This window comes from Nelumbo nucifera, chromosome 1 (genome assembly GCF_055504915.1).
Source record: "Nelumbo nucifera cultivar China Antique chromosome 1, China Antique-T2T, whole genome shotgun sequence".
Taxonomy (NCBI): Eukaryota; Viridiplantae; Streptophyta; class Magnoliopsida; order Proteales; family Nelumbonaceae; genus Nelumbo; species Nelumbo nucifera.
This window is the reverse complement of record NC_142649.1, coordinates 176,313,816-176,339,517: the sequence shown is the minus strand read 5'-3', so window position 1 is coordinate 176,339,517 and position 25,702 is coordinate 176,313,816. Positions and strand designations below refer to the sequence as shown.

Here is a 25,702-nt window from a genome sequence, read left to right as displayed (position 1 = left end):
ACAGAATTCTCGTGGGCCGAATCTGTTTGAGCAGCGTCCACAATGGAGTTGTCCCACTCGTTTATTGTTTATTGCTAGTGCGGGGCGTCAGATCGGAACTTGGCCACACTGGTGCACTTTTAGAGTCCGGATAGATCGGACGCCGCACATTTCACACAGTAGGGCCCAGTCTCATGGTCGGTTTACTCTGAAAGTGGTGTCAGATGATGGGCCCCATTCTCATGGTAAGATTTGCGGTGTAAGATTACATTGTAAGCGTACTGGAACGTATTTAGTTGGAACGGATCTTAACTCGCACTCTTAGCCGTCGAAATGTACGATTTCAAGGATATCCACGGATATAAAGCGTACACGTGTCGTAATTTGCACAGAAATGCATAATTGCCTTGAAATTATCTGATCAGGATACCGGAGGAGGACAGAGCACAGCGCGGAGCGCGGTGGGAGGTGGGTAACGAAAGATAAAGAAGTCAGTGACGAGGGCACTGACTTCACTTTGTCATTTGGCGCTTTTCAGCTCCAGCAAACAAAACACAGAAACAGCGGTTCGATTATGAACAAAATTCTGTGAGACCTACTACTCGCATCTCTTTCTCTTTGTCCAAAAATCATCGCCAGGTATCTGTTGCTGCTTTTAGTTGCTCCACATCACTTCTAATTCCACACCTTTCTCTCTCTTTAATCTCCTTCTACAAATATCAATTTCTTCTGGGTCAAATTCAACTGTTTTTTCTCCTTGTGGGCGTGTACTTCAAGAGGAATCGGTTTAACGGAAGAGGAGAATATGGGGAGTGAATCTACGACTGCTCCGAATCTTAGGGATGAAAAGCCTCAGAACCCAGGTATTTTTCTTTTTATCTCCTTATGGTTTGTCTCATTCATTTCGAGTTTCTTTACTGTAAATTTTGCCAGAATTGGATTTTAATGATGAAATCTATTCTGGGTACTTTTTCAAAAGCTCCGGAATATGTACAAAGCTATTGGGTTTATTGTACTGTTTATTTCATTATCGGGATCTTGCTTTCTGTTCGTATCCGTGGTATTGTTAGTTCTTTTTAGTTTCTGTTATAATTCACAAGCTTTGTCCCAAAAGAAGGGTAAGATCCAATAAGTCTCCAAGGAGCATCGCTCGAATACGGTATCTTAACACGAACAAGTAATTTTTAACAAGACACGGAATATTGTTGTTTCTTTCTTTTTAAATAATTTCGATTCCTTGCTACCTGAAATATCATGTATGGATGCTTAGAACTTTTTTTTTTGAGATATAATAGGCAAAAAGCAAAACCATATCTGCACAACAAGGAGCTGTGCAGTGCCCAATCAAGAACTGTACATGCTTAGAACTGCACAACAAGGAGCTTCAAACAATACATAATTTCAATCCCTTAATGTGCTTATTAGCCTGGATATTGTAAGATGCATTTCTTTTCCTACCTTTTATTGCTACATGTTGCATTATTTTTTCAATTTTCTTTGTAGCTCCGTGAATGGATTGAGGTTGTGTTCCATCTTGTTTCTTCTTCTATCGTTTCCTTTATGGCTTTGATGTACTAAAGCTTAGTGTTTAACTGACTTACCTAGTTTGTAGCAGAAACTGTGGTTCATGGATGGATGTAAGAGATGCTTATTTTCCAAGAAGAGCCCAATTTTTTGCTTTGCTTTTGATGAATTCCACTTGTATATGGGGGTCTTGGAAGGGTATCATGGCACCACCAAATTGTCAATAGGCCTAAGTCCCTGATATAGAACAGGGGTACCAGGGACTGTTCTTTCAAATAACAAAATGAAAGTAGAATAAAAAAATTGGATTCTAGGGTTTGGGTCATGAGAGAGAAGTCTTATTTTCTTCCAGAGAATTGGTCTCACTTGTTTTAGTACTAGGCCTTAATGGAGTTACACTATATGAAAAAGAAAAAGTTTGAGAGAATGCTTCTTGGTTCTAAAGATGTGTAAATTATGAGCGTAACTTTCTTGAAAAGTTATAGACATAAGAAATAGGGTTATTATAGTAAAAGCTGAGCATACCTAGGCTCTAACTTTACCTCATCTTGAAGATTGCTTTTTAATTTCTGTTAAGCTGTAAGCAGCACAGTGCATCTATATTGTAATTGACATAAGAAATTGAAATTGCTCCTATTTCACCTATTACTGAAATAAAAAACGTGAGTGAATATAGAAAATGGATTGAATTGGATTTGGAGCTCTTCTGAAGTTTTGCAGTCTGTTATTTCTTTTATAGGTTGAGTTCCACATGCATTTGGAGTTTTTGTCTTCCATTGGAACTGCTTTATGGTGTGCATAGTTCCATTAGGACTGTGAATAAACTTCTTAAGTAGATGGTAGATTATGTACATTGCATCTACGCTTTACTTAAGTGATGCAAAATCAGCCAATCACTTAAACTTCATTGTGAATTTAGCATGTACCTTTAGTCTTATTTTCCTGATTGTGTGTATGGGATTGTATAATATTTTCATGGATGTGCTCAATAGATGGTCCATGAAGCAGTTGAATGAGAAAGTAAGGATCTTGTGGCATATACTTCCATTTGTAAGCTTACAAGTTTTATTAGGTGAAGGAATTGCAAATATTTTTAATAATAATACAAGCAGTTTCATGAAGGAATTTCTAAGAACAGGCAAAGAATTTTTAGGCACCTTACCATCATCTTCAGAACTCCTAACCTATGCTAGGTTTGGTTCTCTTTGGGGGGGGGGTGTGCGCTAATTCCTGGGCATCTTGTTCTACACATGCCATGTTTATAAATAATTTTCAAATATTAATATAATAGATCTTTTCTTTTTCAATAAGAGGGGAGAAAGAATGTTGATTGAAATAAAATGATTTACAAGTTTTCTGGAAGCAACATACATCTGAACGACTTAGAACCAACTACATCTAAAAGGGCAGATGCTAGAAACCTAGTGAAGGGTAGGGGTGTAAACGAATCAAATTCGAATCGGATCATGCAATATCCGAATTCGAATCCAATTAGAAAATCCGATATCTGATGGATATTGAAAATTAATATCCGAGTTCGAATCCGATTGAATATTCGAATATTCAATTCGATTCGATTAATTAATTATTTTAGATAATTAATAAATATATAAAATAAATATTTTATTGATATAAAGTATATGAGTATATAAATATATAAATATATAAATTATTTATATAACTTAATTATTATATATATTATATAAAATATTTTATATATTATATATAAAAATTAAATAATCGGTTGAATTCGGATATTTATCGAATCGAATCAGGTCATATTCGAATTCGAATCCGATTAACTATTTGGTAAGAATGGGATATCCGAATTTGATCGATTAGATATTTGAATTATCCGAATTCGATTCGATTATGTCGAATATCGAATTCGAAATCGGATTTTTGAATACCGTTGACACCCCTAGTGAAGGGCTGGAGGGTGGGAAGAGATGAAATACCTATCACTCATTTACATTTGCTGACTGTACAATATTGTTTTGTGATAGGGAGGAGGTGGAGTGGATTAGGAACATGAAGTGGGTAGTGCAAATTTTTGAGAAAATGTCAAATTTGAAGGTCAATTTTGATAAAAGTTGTGTAGTGGGGATAAACATGGAGGAGAATGCTATGAGAAAAAGTGCAGAAATCTTGGGATGTGAGGTGTCACAATGGCCACTGAAGTATTTGGGGATGCCTTTGGGTGATCCGGGGAATAGCAGTTTTTGGAGTTCGGTGGTTGATAGATTCACGAAGAGGTTGGCTTCTTGGAAGAAAAATTATCTATCATTGGGAGGCAGAATTACCTTGATAAAGTCCACCTTGGCTAGTATGCCAGTTTATTATCTATTGGTGTTTAGGATCCCAGAGGGTATAAGTAAGAGTTTGGAGAAACTGATGAGAGATTTCTTGTAGGAGCCGGGGGAGGATAAGAAAGACCATAGGGTGAAGTGGGAGATAGTCTCTAGAAGTAGGGAGGGAGGAGGCCTGGTTATAGGAAATATTCGGCAGAGGAATGAAGCGTTGTTGGGAAAGTGGTTATGGAGATTAGCGAAGGACAGAGATAAGCTGTGGGCTAAAGTGATACTAAGTATACATGGGCTTACTGAGGACGGTTGGGACTTGGGTCTGGCGGCAAGGACCACCAAAGCCTCTCCTTGGAGATCTATTCATGCCATCCTCTCTTGACCCTTCCTTTCTGCAGCACATCGGGTATGATCTCTGTTCTGATAACCAAGTGAAATTCTGGGAAAACCTTTGGGTGGGAGAAATGCCTTTAAAAGACAAATTTCCTGCATTATTCTCCATCTCTCAACTTAAAAAGGAACCTGTGTCTTTCTTCCTGGTCCCCTCTGAGTCCACCTTTGGGTTTGACTAGGATTTGGGTTTTAGAAGAGGTCTCATGGAATCAGAAATTGAGAATGCCTTGGAGTTAGTTCAGATTCTGAATAGGGTGGTGTTGGACCCCTCTAAAAGGGACAGCAGAATTTGGACCTTAACCCCTTTTGGAGTGTTTTCTTGTGTCTTATTCTTTAAGTCTTTGGCTCACTCTGCTAACATTAGCTTCTAGCACTTTCCTGTGAAGGAATTTTGGGGTTATCTGATTCCTCTAAGGATCGGAGCTTTTTGTTGGGAGGCCTTCTTGGAAAGATGTAATACCTGTAACTTGCTCCAAAGAAAAAGGCCGAATAGGTGCTTGTCTCCACACTGGTGCATCCTATGCAAAGCTAATGGTGAAAGCCCCTACCATTTATTAATTTCTTGTTCTTTCGGTTCTGGCTTGGTTTATGGATCTGTTTGGCTACAGGTGGCTACCCCCTCCAAGTATACAAGGCTTCTTTGCTGCTTCTTTCTTTAGGGGCCTGAAGAAAAGAGGTAAAATCATGTGGAGATGTGTGAGAGCTCCCGTTTGCTGGATATTGTGGGAAGAAAGGAATTTAAGGATCTTTTCTGAAAAAGAAAGGAGAAAAGAAGAGCTGGTTGAAATCAAAACAGGTAAAGTGATGCACTGGTTGAAAACTTTGGAGCTTTTTGCTGATGTTTCCACTGGTATGCTGCTGAATAACTGGAAGGAAGTGGCATCTTCTGGGCCGGCTCAATCAGTGGTGTGTCCTTGGTGGTCACCTCCAGCCCCGTGATGGGAGTAATTAAGGCAATCCAGTCCCTTCAGGGGTGGGAGGAGCAGTGAGCAATCAGAGATGAAAATGGGAGGGTGGTTGCCTTATACTCAGGTCCCATTGGGATGGGTGATTCTCTTAGAGCTGAACTGTTAGCCTTGCTGGTAGGGCTAAGAAAGGTAAAGGAACTGAACATACAAAAGGTGATTATTGAAGGAGACCCACGGTTAGTGTTAGATTGGCTAAAGAGTGGTAATGGGTTCTGGATTTATGCTAATGAAAGGAGGGGCTAAGTGGTTACTGAGGAGAGTGGAATTTCAGGTTCATTGGGTGAAGAGAACTGCAAATGCCTTTGCTGATAATTTGGCAAAATAGGGGTGGATAGGAGTCAATTGTTTTGGACAATATTATAATTTTACCTTGAATCATTTCAGGGAGAGTTAAGTCATTTTATCTCTCCCTAGATCTTTGTATGTATTGCTGGTTCAATTAATAAAATTTCTCTTTGTTATTGATAAAAAAATGGTTCAATTAATAAAATTGCTCTTGTTATCTCTCCCTGGTGCTTGGGGAGATCCAATGTGCTGCTCGATTGGTGGGGGGCTAGTTCGGGGTGTATCTACCTGAAGTCAGAAGAATAGCAGGATCCTCCGACGGATCAAACCTGGATTAGGATCTATGGCTTCCCCTTGTTGCTTTGGTGCCTTAATGTGATCAAAGCTATGGGGGATGCCTGTGGGGGTTTTATTCAAACAGATGATTCCTCCAGTGAATTGATGACCTGTGAATGGGTCTGGGTGAAAGTAAGAAATGGTAGGAATATTCTTGAAACAGTAGATATTGTGGCTGATGAGGTGGTCTACACTGTTCGCATTTGGTCGGAGACTCTTCCTATGGCGTGCAGGTGGAAGCTAATGAATCAAATGCCAAGACAGCTGCCGAAAATCTCTAAAGCAGTTGTCCTCTAGGAGGAAGATGATGAGAGTGTCTCTTAAAGCGACGACCATCCATTTTCCCTGTTCTCCACAGGGGAGGGATTCTTTGAACCATGGCGGTGGATTAGGGTTGGGAGGTGCAAGAGGAAGAAGAAGAGACAATGAACGTCCGATTGATACTGTATCGGACGGTCAGGATGAGTCAATAAGGGGAAGAGGGAAGAAAAGGAGGTCCAAATCTCAAATTCCAAAGAGGTAGGGAACATCTTTATCGAGTCCCTAAAAAACTTAATATTGGAATGCTTAGCCGAATTCCAGCTGGCACCTGGGGGTGAGGGGTGTAGTCAAAAGGGGGGGAAATCAAAAGAAACTTCTTCCTTGGGGGGTGAGGAGGTTGTGGGTATTGTGGAGCGAAGCCTGGACCTTGTTACTCCTAACCCAATTACTAAAATGGGTAAGGATTTGAGCCTAAATATTAAAGCCGCTAATGAATGGGGTTTGGCTAATCGTCCTTCGGTTTTGGTTGGCCCAAATTGGTTATCCCAACCAATGAAAGGGTTTCAAGAAGACAGACCTGGGTCGTGGCCTGAGAGGGGATCTGATAGGTGTTTGTCTACTGAAGCTATGGATAGTAGTTAAGAACCCAACTGTGGTACCTGCTCAAAATATGGATTCGAGTTCGATGGCCATTTTTTCTCTTTTGAGATCTTCTTTCCCTATCATGAATCCTAATGAGGATTTGGTGGAAGCTACTCCCTTAGCGGTGGTGGACATTGACAGGAGTAGGGATGTTCTTTTCGGTTAGTCGCAAGTGGAGGAAGAAGATGTACGCTTGCTGGGCAATCTAAAGCATACTGGTAACTTGTCAGTAGTGAAGGAGAGTTCAGGTACGAGTTGGTGTTTTAAAAGCGCAAGGCGCAAGGGCCAAATTGCACCTAAGGCAAGAGGTGCAAGGTGAGGCGTGCACCTTTTTGAAGCAAGGCGCAAAAATACAAAAAATTGCTAAAAAATAAAAAATGTTAGAAAATTCAAAAAAATGCAAAAGTATTAAACATAATATTAATAAGAAATATAAACTTAAATTTTAAAATTAATGGTTTAAAAAACCTATTATCTAAAATTAAAATACATAAACATAATATGTAAAGCATATTCAAATGAAAATTAAAAAATAAAATCAAACATATTAAACATTTTCAAGAATGTAAAGCCTACAATCTCTTTTTTCCTCAATTGCATTACTTCAAGTAGCTAATGTGATGTAAAACATATTACATTTCTGATTCTATGAGTTGCCCTTGTGCCACGCCCCTCGAGGCAAGCCCAAACAAGTCCATGTTTGGGTCTTAAATTCTTAATTCTCACACAAAAAATAATGATTTTATAATTTTAATTGCCTTTTAAGAAGATGTTTTACTAAGATGAGTGAATGGACAACATTAGCAAATAGGGGGTTCTCGGAGCTTTGGTGAGCGAGTGAATTAAGGCAATTAAAATTATAAAATCATTATTTTTTGCTAATGTTGTCCATTCATTTATCTTAATAAAACATCTTATTTAAAGGCAATTAAAATTATAAAATCATTATTTTTTTTTTGTGTGAGAAATAAGAATTTAAGACCCGAACATGGACTTGTTTGAGCTTGCCTCAAGGGGCGTGGTCGAGGGTCCGAGGGCGGAGCCCCTGGCCCAGCCGCTAGGTTCAAAAAAAGTAAAAAAAGCGTGCAGTTTTCAAAAGGCGCACGCCTGAGCCAAGGCGCAAGGCACATAGGCGTGCGCCTTTTGAATGTGCTGTGCCTAGGACTTGGGCAAGGCACCTACCCTAAAATGCGCCTCACTTGTGTGCCTAGGCGCTCACTAGTACAAGTTCAGTTGGGCCTTCAAAAGCAAACAGGTAAGGTAACAGTTCATTGCTCTCCATCGGCGTGGGTAAATTCTAAATTGCTGGAGTTAGGAGACTTTTTGGGGGTATCAATGGAGGGTGTGGAGGATGAAACTATGAAATACTTGGAGATGGTGGAAAAGAGGGTGTTGATGGAGAGGGGGAAGCTAACCGCAAAAAAGGGGGGGGGGGGTGAATACTGCGAAGAAGAATAGGGAGGTGTTAAGATTAACATGGGGTCTAAATGATAGAATGGGGAACTGTTACGGGGGTTTGAGAGGAGGGAAGAAGCTCTAAGAAGGGAGTGCCGAGCTTATTCTTTCTCTTTTCTCTCGGTCTTTGATGGAGTTGAATTTTCTGTCTTGGAATGTTAAGGGGCTGGGGTCGGGGCGTAGGAGGTTGGTGGTGTGTGAAATCCTCAAAAAATCTAAATCTTAGGTGATCCTTATTCGGGAATCTAAGCTTGCTTTTCTAGATGCATCCATTATTTGGAGTATTTGGGGTTCTGGTTAGGTTAAATGGCTTGCTGAACCTTCAGTGGGGAGTGTGGGGGGTTGATTTCTGTGGGATCCATTTAAGTGTTCCTTAATTGCTCAATCTGTTGGATCTTTTTCAATAACGGTGATCTTGGAGCTGACAGGTGGTAGGTTCTGCCAAGTCACAAATGTATACGGCCCAACTGACTATAGTCAAAGATCTGAGTTCTGGGATGAACTGGCCAGGATCAGAGGGTTGTCCCTTCATCCTTGGGTGATTGGAGGAGATTTCAATGTGATCTTATCAGCTGAAGAGAAGAACTCTGGTGGGAGAAGATCCAGAGCAATGGATCTCTTTGCAGAATTCATTAATAGGTTTGAGTTGATGGATCTTCCTCTTCAACGGGCCAATTTACCTGGACAAATAACCAAGATGCCCCAACTTTGGTAAGACTGGACAGATTCTTGGTGACCTTGGATTGGGATGAAGTTTTCCCTTCCTTCAAACAATTGGCTCTACCCAGACCTGTTTCGGATCATTGTCCCATTCAGATCAGCTGTGGCCATCAAGGTAGGTACAACACACCTTTCAAGTGTGAGAATATGTGGTCTGAGGAAGAGGGTTTTGTCCCTATGCTGGCTAAGGTGTGGGGGGAGTGTCAAGCTGAGGGTACCAGTTCTTTTATTTTAGCAAAGAAGTTAAAGAAAGTGAAAGAGAGAGCAAAAATCTGGAGAACAGAAAATAACCTAGCTAAGGAGAAGGAAAAAAAGGGTGTGTTTGAATATCATTGAAGAGATTGATAGGATGGAAGAAGTTAATCCCTTAACACAAGATCAGAAGATTAAAAGATGTCAGGCTAAATCAACCTTTGACAAGTTTGCGGTGAGAGATGAAATAAAATGGAGACAAAGAGCTAAAACAACTTGGCTGAGAGTTGGGGATAAAAATACTAGCTTCTTTCATAAAATGGCTAATGCCCGGTGTAGAGTAAAAGAGATCAGTAAGTTGGAATGGGAGGGTGTGGTGGGTGAATCAGATTCTGAAATCAAAACTATTACCTCTTCCTTTTACAAACAGCTCCTTGAAGAACCTTGGGCCAACAGACCCCTCCCTCTCCACCCTCCCTTTAGAAGACTCACTGAAGAGCAGAAAGCTTCTCTTGAGATTCCGTTTACTGATGAGGAAGTGAAGGAAGTGATCAATCAGTTGGAAAATGAAATATCTCTGGGGCCAGATGGGTGGACAAATTTGTTTTATGTGAAATGCTGGGACTTCATTAAGCAGGATATCATGGAGGCTTTCCAGTCCTTTCACAATAGTGCATCAATTCAGAGAAGCTTAAACTCCACTTTTATTACTCTAATCCCTAAAGTGGCCGGGGCTGTTAACATTAAAGATTTCAGACCTATTAGCCTTCTCAACAGTTTCTATAAAATCCTAGCAAAAGTGTTGGTTGAAAGGATGAAAAAGGTATTGTCTTCTGCGATTTCTGTGAACCAAGGTGCATTTGTTCCTGGGAGACAGATGTTGGATAGTGTTTTGATAGCTAATGAGTTCATTGATTCCAGAAAGAGGCTGGGTAAGCTGGTTTGGTGTGTAAGCTGGACATCAAGAAAGCTTATGACTATGTGAGCTGGAAATGTTTGGATTTCACCCTAGAAAAATGAACTTTGGCCATAAATGGAGGAATTGAATGAGAGTGTGTGTGTCATCTCCTAAATTTTTAGTCTTGATTAATGGGCAAGTGGAATTTTTTGAGAGTTCTAGGGGGATTAGGCAAGGGGATCCTCTTTCCCCTTTGCTTATCATCTGTCTTATGGAGGTCCTTACTCAGTTTAGTAAGAGTTCTGCGGAAGGGGGCTTATGGGATGACTTTGAGATTTCTCCGGGAAGAGAGAAGGTTCAGCTTCTCCAATTTGCAGATGATTCCTTATGTTTTGTTGATGCTTCGGCTGAACAACTGGATTCTATGTTAGGTATTCTTTGCTGGTTCGAGGTTGTGACTGGGCTTAAGATTAACCTTGGAAAGAGTGTAATTTTTCCCATTGGTCATGTGGAGAACTTGGAGGAGCTAGCTGAGATTTTAGCTTGTCAGGTTAATCATCTTCCAGGGAAATTTTTGGGTCTTCCTTTGGGGGTGAAATGCACCTCCTTGTCAATTTGGGATCCTGTGATTGAGAGAATGGAGAAGAAGTTGGCTTTTTGGAAGGCAAAATATCTCTCTGTGGGAGGCAGAATAACCCTAATCAAAAGTACCCTCTCCAATCTCCCAACATATTTTCTTTCTCTCTTTCCCATCTCTTCTAAGATATAAAAAAAATTAGAATCCCTCCAAAGGAACTTCTTGTGGAGGGGGTGGGAGGATGAGAAGAAAATCCAGTTAGTTAATTGAGATCAGGTCTGTATGTCAAAGATGGTGGGTTGAGCATGAGAAATCTCAAATCTTTTAACTCTGCTCTCTTAAGTAAGTGGGTTTGGAGATTTGGTTCTGAAAGGGAAACTTGGTGGAGGTCTCTGATTGCTGCTAAATATGTGTGGATTGGGGCAACTGGAGTACTTTGGACCCATTTCCGTTCCATCATGGGGCTGTTCCTTGTGGAAAGGAATTATGAAAAATTCCCTTCTGTTTCTGAAGGTTTGGATCTTAAGCTTGGGGATGGTAAGAGGCTGAAATTCTGGAAGGACCCCTGGTGCCTTAACTCACCTTTGGCTGAGGTTTTTCCTAACCTATATCTATGTGCCTCTGCTCCTGATGTATCAGTCTCTGAATCTCTTGATCAGGAAGGGGGGAGTGTGGTATGGTGTCACCTATTTAGAAGGAATCTGCACGATTGGGAACTGGAGCAGCTGTTGGAACTTCTGAAGCTTTTACAGAATCAACAGGTCTCTGTTGAAGCGGAGGATGAATGGAAGTGGAAATGGAGTAAGGATGGGGTTTTCTCAGTCAAATCTATGACTGAGAAGCCGAGTCAAGGAGTTAATATGGGATTCCCGAGTAAGCGGGGTTTTTACTAGTCTCTCTAAGGCAAGCTTTCTGGTTTGGGTTCTGGTTCTCGATAAATGTCTATCTAGATCCAATTTGTGCAAGCGTGGGGTTCAGATCCCTGATCTGAATTGTGGCATTTGTGGGCTGGTGCCTGAGACTAGTGACCATTTATGCATTCACTGTCTCCTCTCAGCCAGATTATGGGAACATTTTATCAATTCAGTAGGTATAAGCTGGGTTATGCCTCGATCTGTTAAAGCTTTGTTGTGTTGCTGGAAGCTTCCTGGATTGAGCAAAAAAGGGAAGATGGTATGGCAAACAGTTCCTGCAGCTGTTATGGTCACTATCTGGTCTGAGAGGAATAGTCGTGTCTTCTGTAACAGATCTAGATCCCCTGAAGACCTTCTGAGGTTGGTGGTTAATAGGCTGGCTCCCTGGTTGTCTGTTACCTCAGAATTTAAAATTCAGAATGTTTTTCAGTTTTTGGAATCTCACTCCATTTGGGACGTGTAATGTAGTAGCCATCTTGGTTTCAGTAATCCTGGCTGCTGTTGTAATATAACTTTCATCAGCAATAAAATTTCTTACTCAACTTTCTCAAAAAAAAAAAAACCTGAAATTGAAAATGCAGAATGACACACATTTGCAAATTTTGCCCTTAGTCTATTTATGTAAAATTAACCATTTAAAGTTTTCTATTGTGGAAATTTATATTTTTTTTGGATAGGTAATATTCTTACATTTTCAGATTCTGTAAAAGCAATGGACGTGAATGGGCAAGTTGCTGAGGGAGATTCTACCAAAGAAATTCCTACAAAATCTGTGTTTGTTAACTCGGAACCAATGCGAGAGGAGCAGGTGCAGAATGCTGTTAAGTTTTTATCACATCCTAAAGTAAGGGGATCCCCAGTTATTTATAGGCGATCTTTTCTAGAGAAGAAAGGCCTCACAAAGGAGGAGATAGATGAAGCCTTCCGTCGTGTACCTGTAAGCAAGTTATCCTTTAAACCCCTCATATAAATATCTTATAATGCTCTTCCTCCATGGGTATGCATCTTTTTTGACATTTTGCATAACTACAGGACCCACCTCCAACTGTTACCAATGTGCAAGCAACTGCCACGAGTCAAGGTAACGAATCTTAGAATTTGAAGTCAAAATTAGATCTATGGGGTCAATACCATCTTTCCATTGAAAAGGGAAAATGGTTTCAGAATCATGAGCTTAGATTTCATTTGGCATTAGTAAAAATTGTGGGTCACTGCAATACCATTTATTCTTGTATTATTGATAACAGATAGCCAGTTGAAGCCATCTACAAACTTGCAGACACAAATCCAGGGACAAGCTCCACAACCTGCGGCTGTTCCTTCAGGTGCTGCTTCTGCTTTGGCAACTTTGCCACGTACCAAGTTTCATTGGTCCCATGCTCTTCTTGCCATAGGGTTTCTTGCTGTTTCAGGAGCTGGATCTGCTATTGTTTTTAAGGTATCTAAATATTTAACAGCAGTCGCATTGTCTAATGGTGTAGGTCAATTTTTAGGGAACCATTGACCAACTTAGGGCCAGGTATGGTTCCATCAATATTGCATGGACTCCCCCAAGTGATGAAGTGTTTGCGTTAGACAATCATTGTGTTCTCACACTTCCATGAATTGTTGGTGGACACTCCAGCATAACATTTTCCTTTATCTACTTGGTTGTTTGACATAAATTGATAGCTAATATACACAAAGAATGCCAATTTTTCTAGAAACCATTATTAAATAACAAAATGGAGTTCTAAACCCTTTTTATAGGGATATAATGTTACAATTGGAAAAATGGACTATTTTTAATAGTTAATAAATTTCTATAAATGTGTCAAAGTCCTTGTTACTCCTAGAAATGTTTCAGACTTTGATTCCCAAGTTTGTGTCCATGCAATGCTAGGCTCTGCCAATGGCGTATATTTTGTCAAATATTTATACTATGGGGTTATTAGAATTAACTAACTAAATTAATAAATATGCTTAACTTTAATAATTAATTAATTAATTATATTATTTTTTAATTAATCTATAACCATAATTGGTTTAATTTGATCACTAACATTTATTTTTTGGTAAAGTGATTAGTAGTGCCATGACCTACCTTTAGCGTGATTTAAATTAATGCATATTTCTTTGATGGTCCGGGTTGACCCTCATCCTTTGTTTAGAATGGGTCATGTAAGAGTTTTATGTCTTCTTCTACACCTGTATATTTCAAAATGGGTTGGAGTTGCAGTATGTTCCAAGGCCATACTACACAACCTATAAAGGCCATCTAAGGAGTGAAAATATGTTCATTGAGTTTTGTCAAGTCGCTGGAAACTGGCAACATGAATGAACTTGTTCAATAGGCCACATTAGTCATTTGTCCTATATTCACTTTGTGAAATAAAAAAATAAAAAAAGGGATTTTCAGAATCACTTTCTGTAATCTATATGTGTGGCTAAAAAGGTGAGAAGCGAACAAACAAAAAAGCATGAGAGAAGAAGAAACAGGGTGGTAGGGAGAAGGGGCCCCATGAAAGAAATTTAAAATCGTAATTAGTGGGAGTAGGGGCAACAACATTAAAAGTTAATGAACTTAAATTCTTTTTTCTCAATTTCCCACAATAAAAACCCCTCTCACTCTCCTTGCACTCACATCAAACACAGCCTGGGCCTTCCTCTTATCCTCTGTTTTCCTTCCAGCTCTTGTGAACTGTTGTGATTTGTGCGGCATGGCAAAGGACGTTGACACTTCCAAACACAGCCCACTCTTGGCCAAGGACTACCATGACCTCCCTCTGGCACCATTGATCAACCCTGATGAATTCACCAAGTGGTCCTTCTATAGGGCTCTCATTGCGGAGTTTATTGCAACCCTTTTGTTTCTTTACATTACTATGTTGATGATCATAGGTTGCAAAAGTCAAACTGACTCAAATAATAATGGTAGTGATTGTAGTAGGTGCTTGTCTTTTCCGGTCAGTTTCCCTATGCATTACAATCATGAATGGGTGGGGCTTTGGAGAAATATTCAAAAAACCAATAAAAAAAGGAGAAAACAGAGAAGGGGAAATGAAAAAAGGAGAGGCCATGTGATATGGATCAATTTATTTTAGTATATGGTATATAGTGAATAGTAATGGTATATAGTAATAGATCCTAGGGGATTTTAACAATTCATGAATAGTATTTGCAGTAGGGTTCCATTTCAATTCACTTTTTGCATGAATACTAATGGAAAATTAAAAACTATGTAAAACTTTTAGCAATTAAATAACTACTAAGTATTTTCATGAGCCAAAGCCTGAGCCATTTTCTTTTTCTTTTTTTCGCTGGCACCACTATCATTATATATACTGTGGTGTTCTACTCTTGCCAAATGGTTTCTGCCTTCCCTATTTGATGAAAACCCTTTGTACAGAATGCTGTGGTTCCTAGGTTAAAATCTTGGATCCGGAAGGTTGTACTGGAAGAAGAAGATGAGTCAGTGAAAAGAAATCTTTCAAAACCAAGTTTGGCTGAAGAAGCAGCAGCGGCTGCAAAAGCAGCTGCAGCTGCAGCTGCTGATGTGGCCAGGGCAAGTCAGGAGATGTTAAATTCCAAAAATGAAGGTGGTTTATTTATTCCCTGATAGTTTTTTTTTTTCCTCACATCCCCTTTTATCCTTTTTTCATTATGGTTTATTTATATTCAAATCTTATGTTCCATTTTTATCCATGTCAGAGAAGAAATACTTTGAGACCTTTATGAGTGTGCTGGATGTCCAAGTAGCGGAAATGAAATCAATGAGTAACGCTATCAGGAAATTGGAAGCTAAAGGAGAACAACATTCTCAATCAGTGTCAAGGAATGGTTAGTTTAATCATTTCCTCCCAGAGAATTGATTGTAGTAATGTTTCTTTTTTTCTGACAGTGCTTCATGGCTGTTAGTGGTGTTTCTTTCTTTCTTATGAATAATGCTAAGATCTTCCAATCCCATCTAGAGCCAGTGAATTGGCTAACACATGGGCTGATGTTTACTTGAACAGGCCTTTCTAGGTGGCAGCCAATTTGCCTACAGTTCAGGGTATAATAATTAGGCCATGGATGTCTGAACTCAATTCAACTTTTTTTTTTGGTGAGTAATAGAGATTTATTAATGAGTAATCAAAAAATACACTGAGAGTACTCTCCACAAGGAGGCATGAAGTGCAGCCTCAAACACCCAAAAAATATTACAATTGGGCCCAAAATAGCTAATTCCTATGTGCCTCTTGTTTGGATTGAAAATCTGGCAACCCATTTTCCAATCTTCTTTCCTACTGAACATTGACTATTATATTTGTGGTTAACCATTTCAATCTTCTCAAAGCCCCCCTATAAGACCAAGCTACTGTCTCTGGCTTTTTTCTGTACCATATCAATTGAGTTCAACTTGATTCAAAAATGCCTTAGGCCCAACTACATGGGGTTGGCTACAACTCAACTGTCATTTCATTTTGTTCAGTACCATATCAATTATGGGTCCTGAAATCATTTTTCACTATTTAAATCCATGTTTATCCCTAGCTCTTTTATTTCAACTTGAAAGAGGTCAGTTTGTGCTATTGGTTTTCTAGATGATCTGCTATGCAGTATGCACGTGATCAAACCATCTTAGTCTACTTTTCCTCCTTTTATCCACTATAAGGGCAACTCCTAGATTCTCAGAAATATGCTCGTTTTGGTCCCATTTTTCTAGTGTTCCTACCCAATCTTCTCAATATTTATGTCTTTTCCTTTTAGCTTAAATGCTATTCTCTCATCACACAATATTCCTGTTGCAACCCTCCATTTTTCCCATCCCACTCAAATTTTATGGGCTGTGGATGTCTCACTTTTGGAAATTCATTGTAGATATTGTGGGTCTGTTATGCAACCAAGCCATAGTTGTCAAGGCAGTAGAGTCAAGCTGGGCAACAAAGGGACACCTTGTCACCTACGATGCCAGGTGCCTAGGCATTTCATTTGGACAAAGTCCTTTTGGATTTCTAGGTTGTTTTTATACTTGAAATAGCAACCAGGACAATACTAATTAATGAATTTTTTTGTGTTGCTGATAAAAAAAAAGCAACCAGGACAATACTAAAATGTAGTAGTTATGAATTTCACCAATAATAATGAATTCCCATATCAAAGTGTACTTGAACATGCATTTTAAACCATCACTTTCTATAGTCTAAAGACTCTAAACACATAGTTCAATATAATTGATGACTTATTATTAACTTCTAATATGATGAGCAGCCCAGTGCATGTTCCCACCAATTTGGGGTCTGGGGAGGGACAGATCACAGATGTACACAGCCTTACCCCTGCATGTTAGGGGTGAGCAAAAAAACCGAAAAACCGAACCGACTGAAAAAACCGACCGATTTAAAAAACCAGCAGCCTTACCCCTGCTCACCCCTGCACATTAGGGGTGAGCACGATGTACACAGCCTTACCCCTGCACATTCGGTTCGGTTTTGGTTAACCATTTAAAAAACCGGCAGTTTACCGAACCGACCGATATATATATATATATATATATATATACAGTAATGTATATTTATATAATATTACATATATGTATTATATATTATATATTATATTTTTTTATTTCTTTTTGAAAATTGAATAAAGTTTCAATTGAAAGTTTAGTCGGCAGTCTGCCTTTGCCAGAGTGCCAGACTGGAGACTGCCCATCTCTCAGTCTCGAAAATCGAAAATTTTCAAGCCTTTATTCTCTTTTATCTCTTCGAATTAGAAACCTAAACCTTCTCTCACTATCTCAGTCTTTTCTCTTTCGTCTCTCTCAGTTCTCTTTGAAGTTCTCAGTCTCTCTTACAGTCTTACTCTTCTAGTCTTCTTCGACTCTTCGTATTCCCCAGACGGCCGTGTGGCCCGCGCCAACCACCAGCACCAAGCAGCAACGCTGGCCGCCGCCTCATCGGCAAGCAAGCACCAATGCCATCTCTGATCTCTGTATCTCTCTTCTCTCTCTCTCTCACTTCTTCTCTCTGCGGCTCCGCCAGGCACCACCTCTCAAGCTCTTACTTTAGGCGATAGCTGACAGCAACCACCAGCACCAGCCAGTCTGGCACCAACCAGTCCCACTCTTTATTAGCTTCTAATATAGCTATGCAAAATTCAAATTATACAGAATAGATTTTTTTTCATTTTCTTCTGTTGCAATGAAATAATGAGCCATGCATGGTCAACAAGAACAGAACAAGAAAGTAAAATAAATAAATAAATAAAAACAACAGAATAGCCCTGCTGTTGACACTATGGAGCTAGAGAGGGAGTGAGAACCCACCAATTTCAGAGAAAGGAGATAAAAGGATGTGCAACCAGAAAGAGCCCATCTCTATTGATGAACCCAATGGAAAAAGAAGAAGAGGAAAAAGCAACATAAAAGAAACAAGGAAATACCTGGGATGCATTTGAGCCTTGGTTCTCTTATTTTTGTCCTACTTCTCTCTAAACCCTCACTTGGTTTCAATCTCTTACCAGTAAAACCCAAAAGAGAAAGGAATTTTTTTTGGAAGAGTAAAAGGAGAACTTTATTAAAAGTAAAAAGAGATACAACATAAGATGATAAGATATCATCCAAAAGGAGAGTACAACTAAATGACCCAACAAACAAATTTCTAGACCCCTTAACAACACTGAAAAAACAGGCACACGACTTACATACCAAAGACTCAAACAAAACCAGACTCGAGCTGAAAACCTTGAAAAGTCTGGCAGAGAGGCTTAGTCTTCATCCATGAACTCATCCTCCTGATTTGAAACTTCCTCGTTCCAAGCTTTGCCTCCTTTCAACAGAGCTTTTTTCTTTAAGTTCTCTTCCCTTTTTCTCCTTTCAAACTCCTCAAAGGCCCTCCTATCAAACCCTTCACCACTCCAAAAAAAGAGACCCAAACTTTTTCCAATCGTCACTCTGTCTACTAACTTCTGAAGAGTCACACCGCCCAAAGCATTAACCTTAAACTCATACTTTGCACCTTCATACTCGTACCAGAATCAGGACCATCATTGCCCTCTTTGTTGGCATGAACATCCATCCCCAAATGAGAATCCAGTGGTTGCTCCTTCATCGTCGTTCCCTTAGAATTGTAGAGATACTTGATGTACTGTAGTTCTATGGTCCCTGTTGTACCATAACATTTATTTTCTTATCTTTCAGCCCTCCAAGGGCCTCTTTGTAATTATTCTTTTTTTTTTTTTTTATCTTTAGCCCTTCAAGGGCCTCTTTGTAAATGCTTATAGCTAATAAGATATATATGCTCTTTGGGGGTGGGGGTCGATCAATTTCAGTTTGACACCCTTGAAACTCTTGGTGTTCTCTTAACCTAGAAGATTGACATGGTATCAGAGCGGGCCATATCCTTCAGTTTCTGATTTGTTTGAGTTTTGGGGTGATTAGTGGACTGTTTAAGTAGTATTTTGATCACTCTCAAATCCTGGTTGAAGTTTTTTAAGTGCTGTTTTGGATCAGACGAAGCCAATATCTTTTTCCAAGAAAAGACACCCAGCAGGTCAGATTTTCTTTTTTTTTTTTTAAAAATTGGCTGGTTCAATCAGCCTAGAACTTTGTAGTTGGTGTCGCATAGGCCTTCTTTATCTGTTCATCATTCAGCCTTGAAGTTTGGATCAGTTTTGATAGGGTTTCGATCCCATCCTGTTGTTGATTTGCTACTGATCTTAGTTGGGTGATTAATCACCGATTTCTTGGATCGTTACCCTCTCTTGAAGTCTTTTAACCTATTTTGGACTGTAGGTGTGCTTTGAAATGTTTGAGAAGACTGATATCGTTCTCGTAAAGTTTGATGGAACTAGCTACAACATGTGGAAGTTTCATTTCAACTTCTTTGTTGAAGGGAAAGGCCTAGAGGGATATTTGGATGGGAAGATTACTAAGCCAAATGAAACTGATATTAAAGGATATGCACAATGGAAGTTGGATAATGGGAAATTATTCTCTTGGATACTCGGCTCAATTGTTTCTCATATTTCTGTACCCATGAGAAGGATGCGTACAACTATGAGATGTATGCATATTTGAGGAAAATGTACCATCAGTCCAACATGTCTAGATAGTATTAGATTGAATCTGAAATCTTTTCCTACTGCTAGGGAGATAAGAAGATTTAGGAATATTATGCCGGTTTTATTGATTTGTGGGAAGAGTATGAACTTATCAATATAAATTTTCTAGATCTTGTAGAATGTGTCAAGTATCTCCAACAACACTTTGAGAAAAGAAAAGTGAATCGGTTCCTTATGAGACTTGGGCTTGAATATGTGATAATTAGGTCCAACATAGATTAGATGGACTGCTCTAGATTTGGATTCAGCGATGGGGGAATTGTTGAGAGAGGAGACTAGACTTTTAATTGCTACAAGTTTGGATAGAAAATTAATTGACTCTAGGGCTAATACAATTTTTGTTGTTCATGGAAACAAGAAATCTGGTGCTAAGGACTTCTCCAAAATACAATGTTATGAGTGCAATGGGGTTTGGACACATTGCTTCTCACTGTAAGAAGAATGTTTGCACCTATTTTAAGCAGCATGGTCACATCATCCCAGATTGACCATCTAAAGGTGCCCAGAAGAAGAACCAACCACGTGCATATCAAGTGAACGAGGGCCAAACCCCTAAAGCTTCCTCTTCCAATGGTGATTCTTTTACTAAGGGTGAATCTTTTGCATCTCTTGCATCTATGGATGAAATTCGACAATTGGTATCCTCTGCTATCTCCTCTACTTTTTCTGCCATTAGCCTGTCTAGTGAGTTTTCTGGTTACCGTTTTCTCAGTCTCATATTTGCATCATTGATTTCGAAGCAACTAATCATATGACAGGAGCTTATTTTGAACCTTATATTAGCATTCCTAAATCCCACCATAGACGTATCATCACTGCCAATGGTAAAAAATTGAATATCATTGGTAGCAATGACATTTCCCTTAAGTTGTCATCTACTACCTCCTTTCTTCTTACCAAAACCTTTCTCGTACCTAATCTTATTGCTAATTTGATTTATGTTGATCAACTTGTTGATGAAGGATATATATTTACTTTTTCTCATGATGGTTGTTTGATTCAGGATTGGTATACTAGGAAGGTGAAGGGGAAGGGGCGTTGGCTGGGCCGTTTATTTGCATTGGAGTTCGAGAATCCTAAAGCACCTACATTTTTAGTATATCTTAGTTCATTTTTTTGAATCTATTGTTGGACAAAGAAATAATGTTTGGGATTTATGGCATAAGTGTTTGGGACATCATCATTTTGAAAAATTGATAACTTTGTTTGACTTTGGTTCTACTAAAAATAAAATTCCTTCTTTACTTTTGATACCTCATGTGTTTCTTGTTGCTTAAGTAAAAGCTGCACTCTACCCTTTTATCACACATCAGAGCATGCCACCTCACCATTTGAGATTATACATAGTGATGTTTGGACTTCATTTGTTATTTCCCGACTTCGATACAAGTACTTTGTCTTGTTTATTGATGATTGCACCAGGTATACATGGGTTTACTTTATGAGACATAAATCTGAAGTGTATCCTACATATTGGCTTTTTCATACTATGATGCAAGTCTGGTTTCAGTCTCATATATGTACTCTCTGTTCAGATTCAGGGGGAGAATACATTGATGGAGACTTCTTAACCTTACTTGAGAAGTCATGGATACAAGTTTAATGAAGCTATCCAGATACACCTCAAAACGTGTTGTGAGAACCCTACTTCAAGAATCTCATGCACCTTCTTCATTTTGGGTAGAGACTGTTAATACTATTGTTTTCTTAATTAACTATATACCCTAATTAGTTCTTGCTAATATGCTCCATTTTCAGAAACTATTTGACCGTTCACTAGACTTATCTAGCCTACATGTTTTTGGGTGTCTTTGCTTTCTTCATTTTCCCCCTCGTGAACGTTCCAAGTTGTCTGCTCAGTTTGTTATTTGTGCCTTTGTGGGATATAGTCCATATCACAAAGGATTTCTTTGTTATAATCCCTTTACTCATCGTATTCATGTTTCTCGAAATGTTGTTTTCCTTGTGTATATCTTCTTTTTTGCTATTGTTGCAAAGTTATTTGCTCCATTTGTTTTTGCCTTGCAGAATTTTGACTCATAAGATGCTTCTCCTCTTGTTGGTGTGAAGGAATTTTTTTGTCTTTTCTCACAAAAGATTATGTGCCCCAGATCCTACGCCTTCAACCCCACTTCCTCCCGGTCTGGATTATCCCCCCACTAATGCTCCTTAAGTGATATTTGTTTAGATTCTCTTCCTTTCACATCTTTTTGCTGTTACTCTTGTATTTCTAGACCACCTGACTGTTATGGATTACCTTCAAACCATAGCTCTTTCTCTACTGTGTTATCTATCACAGATATTCCCCACTCATATAAGCATGCCATTACCAATCCTCATTGGAAAGATGCCATGGATGTAGAAATTCATGCCTTACAAGAGAATGACATTTGGGATTTGGTAGTTCCTCCCTCAAATGCTTCGATTATTGGAAGTTGTTGGGTTTACACAGTTAAGTTGAAATCAGATGGCTCATTGGATTGGTACAAAGCTAGGCTTGTTGCTCAGGCTACACCCAAGAGTATGACATTGACTATGAGGAGATATTTGCTCCTGTTGCCAAGATTACTCCTCCTAGCTTTATCTGCTATGCATTCATGGGCCATTTATTAGTGTTAGAATGCTCGAGTCAGGGGCATTTTGGTCATTCTGGTGTATCTTATTGAAAGTGAAATGTCTATTGTATCTGAGTTTAACTTATGTGTCCCATCTTCTATGAGGGACAAAATTGTCTTTCTTGTAATTCAAGTTTTTCATGAATAAAAGTCAAGTGGGTCGGCTAGGAGAAGTACTTTAGTACATCCTCTCTTCTAGTTGGGTCGAACACTCTTCTCCTCTCCCTCTTCTTTCTCTTTTCTTTCTTCTTTCTTCTTCACATGGTATCAGAGCATTAAGGTCTGGTGTTCGTTTTCTTGCTGCTGTCTTCTTCCTGGGTTCGCCGCCAGCTTCACAGTAGGTTTCATCATCCTACAGCTGATCTGATTGAAGACTCGATAAAGGGCTGAAAAGGAGTTGTCGTTTTGAGGGCCTGGAGGTGAGAATGCCTTTGGCAGGTGCTGTGGTGGTCGTTGAAGTGGTATGCTAGACCCTCTATTCAGTGTACGAAGAGGGCTGGTCGTAATATAGGTATGGACACTGCTGTCGTGTGTTCAGAAATGGACTGTGAATGCTGATTTTTTTTTGTGTGCTTCGAAAGTTAGTTGTTGTGGTGCTGGGTGAAACTGATACGCATATCAGTCATGTTTTTTTGTGTGTTTTCTTGCTCACATGTGTGCTGAAAGAAGAGTGGTAGACTGCTGATGTCCAGGACAACAGTGGTGTGGTGTTCATTGTGTTGTGGTGGCTGACATATCTATGTTTTTAAATGCTTAAAAGTGAACCCCTAGACCTTGTGTGTAATCAGTTCTGCAGTTTGCAGAACAAGTGTTCGATGAAATGATTGAGTAATTTCAGTAGTGGTGTGTTGGTGGTAAATGGTCCTGTAGTGTGCAGTCCAAGTGTTTGATGTGTTGACTGAATGATTTCAGCTTTAGAGTGTAGTGTGTAATGTGCAGTTGAAGAAAGTGGGTTGGTGGTATTGTAAGTGAGATAAGTCTTGTGACAAGTGTGAGATTGTGGTGTATATTTAGAGGAGACATAATTGAGATGGCTTCAACTGTAGTTGGGAATGACAACAAAACAGGCATCATGCTCTCTTCAGATTATTTAAGTGTTCAAATGACATCCATCAAGTTGAATGGTGAGAACTATGTACCATGGGCAAAATCTGTGGAGGTGTTCTTGAAGGCCAAGAGGAAAGTAAAACATGTGAGGGAGGAGAAACCTTCCTCTGATTCTCCTGGGTTCAGTGATTGGGAACAAGATGATGCACAGATAATGACATGGCTTTGGAACAGCATGGAACCAAAGATTAGTGTGAACTTCATGTTCCTAGATACAGCCAAAGAGATCTGGGATCATGCTAAAAAGTTGTACTCTGGACAAGACAATACAACTAGGGTATATCAGTTATACCAAGAGTACTTCAATTTGAAGCAAGGAAGTCAAAGCTTAGAAGAGTATTATGCAAGTTTGAGAAACATCCGCAATGAGCTAAATGTGTATCACCCTCTCACATCAGATGTCCAGATCCAACAACAGCAACGGGAACAACTTGATGTGACTAGGTTTCTTGTGGGCTTGAAGGCTGAGTATGAGCCTGTCAGAGCACAGATATTGGGGGGATCAGCTCTCCCCTCACTTGAAGAAGTTTTTGCCCATCTTAAGAGGACATCCATTGAGCCAGTGGAACATTCTTCCTTCTCTGATAGATCTGGTTTGGTAGTGACTAAAGGGAGTAGTCGTGGAAGTAGAAGTGGTGGTGGCAGCAGTTGCCCTCCAAGCAACAGTGGTGGGCACATGTTTAACCGGGCTAGTGGCCGGACTGGAGGCCGTGAGTCAGGGGGAGGCCGTGGAAAAGGAAGGGGTAATGCTCAGAGAAAATGTACACATTGTGGCTTAGAGGGGCACACAGTTAATTTCTGCTATGATTTGCGTGGTCCACCCAACACTTAGGCTAACCATGTTACATCTAAGAGTAGTAGCACAATTATTGAAAGCCAGCAAACTGCACCAACCCCCTCCACACCCACTTGTGCTTCCGGGCAGGAAATGGTGAGTGTACCACGGGCAATATATGAGCAGTTCCTTCAAACAACTCAGCAGAACACAGCTACACTTGCCCATTCAGGTATGACTTGTTTAGCTTCCAAAGCCTCACCCTGGATCATTGATTCTGGCGCCTCGGACCATATGTCTGGGACTCCTGATGTATTTTCTTCCCTTTCTCGCACCTCCACATCTCAGACAGTTACACTTGCTAATGGTTCTACATCTCCTATTTGTGGTGTTGGTGATGTTGATCTCTCCTCATTGTCTTTAACATTTGTTTTATATGTTCCTAAGTTCCCTTTTAACCTTATGTCTGTTAGTAGATTAACCAAGTCCCTTAATTGTTCTGTAATCTTCTATCCTTCTTCTTGTGTGTTTCAGGATCTCAAGACGGGGACGAAGATTGGTGGAGGGCATGAAGCCGGTGGTTTGTATTACCTTGATGGTGGTGGCCCTCCAGTGGCTTTTCAGTCGTCTCTTACTCCTCTCCAATGGCACTGCAGACTTGGTCATCCCTCTCTCAAGGCTTTGAAGCTGCTAGTTCCTTCCTTGAGTCATCTTTCATCATTAGATTGTGAGTCATGTTAGTTGGGAAAACATCATCGAGTCTCATTTAGTCCAAGAATTGATAGTCGTGTCTCAAGTCCTTTTGTTTTAGTTCATTCTGATGTATGGGGTCCAGTTAAAGTGGTGTCATACAATGGGTTTAAGTATTTTGTAATCTTTGTTGATGACTTTTCAAGGATGACATGGATCTATCTTATGAAAGACCGTAGTGAATTGTTCTCTATTTTTCAGAAATTTCATGCTGAAATACGCTCTCAGTTTGGTGTTCATATGAAAATACTTCGCTCCGATAATGCCAAAGAATACATCTCCTCATCATTTCAGCAATACCTAGAACATCATGGAATAATTCATCAAACTTCTTGTGCCTACACCCCACAACAAAACGGTGTAGCTGAATGGAAAAATAGACATCTTCTTGAAATTGCTCGGTCATTGATGATCAATATGCATGTCCCAAAGCACTTTTGGAGTGATGCTGTTCTTACATCCTGTTTTTTGATAAATCGGATGCCCATGTCAATCCTTGGAAGTCAATCCCCTTTCTCCGTGTTGTTTCCCACTTTGTCTCCCTTTCCTCTCACCCCAAGAGTCTTTGGCTGTGTTTGTTTTGTTCAGCACTTGGGGCCTGGAGTAGACAAGTTAGATGCTCAGGCTACAAAGTGTATTTTTCTTGGCTACTAAAGGACTCAGAAAGGGTACAAGTGTTATAACCCTAAGTTTCATAAATCGTTTGTGTGCCCTGATGTCACCTTCTTTGAATCAGTTTCTTTTTTCTCCAATGCCGGGGTCTCTTCTTCTCCCTCATTGGTTCCTCTTCCTGTTCCAATTGTGGACCCCCTTCCCGTAGTTCCCACTCCTACTGCAGATGCACATCATATGCCGGTTACTACAGAGAGGCCGCCAATTACTCAAGTGTATACTCGCAGAAGTGCTTCGGCTCCTCCTCCACTTCA

General features: G+C 39.7%; 1 protein-coding gene across 4 annotated transcripts in view; it reads left to right on the top strand.

Moving 5' to 3' along the window:
- The first annotated feature begins 402 nt into the window (after window positions 1-402).
- The window catches only part of PEX14 (peroxin 14), a 48,839-nt gene continuing 23,539 nt past the window's right edge, over window positions 403-25,702 (top strand). For 2 of the 4 annotated variants that reach the window (XM_088895376.1, XM_088895375.1), the window contains exons 1-7: window positions 421-618; window positions 757-842; window positions 12,146-12,384; window positions 12,480-12,528; window positions 12,695-12,885; window positions 14,836-15,025; window positions 15,138-15,266. In XM_088895376.1, the coding sequence (XP_088751502.1) occupies window positions 785-842; window positions 12,146-12,384; window positions 12,480-12,528; window positions 12,695-12,885; window positions 14,836-15,025; window positions 15,138-15,266 (856 nt within the window). In that variant the 5' untranslated portion in view covers window positions 421-618; window positions 757-784. Of the gene's footprint in view, window positions 619-756; window positions 843-12,145; window positions 12,385-12,479; window positions 12,529-12,694; window positions 12,886-14,835; window positions 15,026-15,137; window positions 15,267-25,702 lie in introns of all 4 variants that reach the window. The other 2 variants (XM_088895374.1, XM_010244813.3) reach the window with 2 other exon arrangements.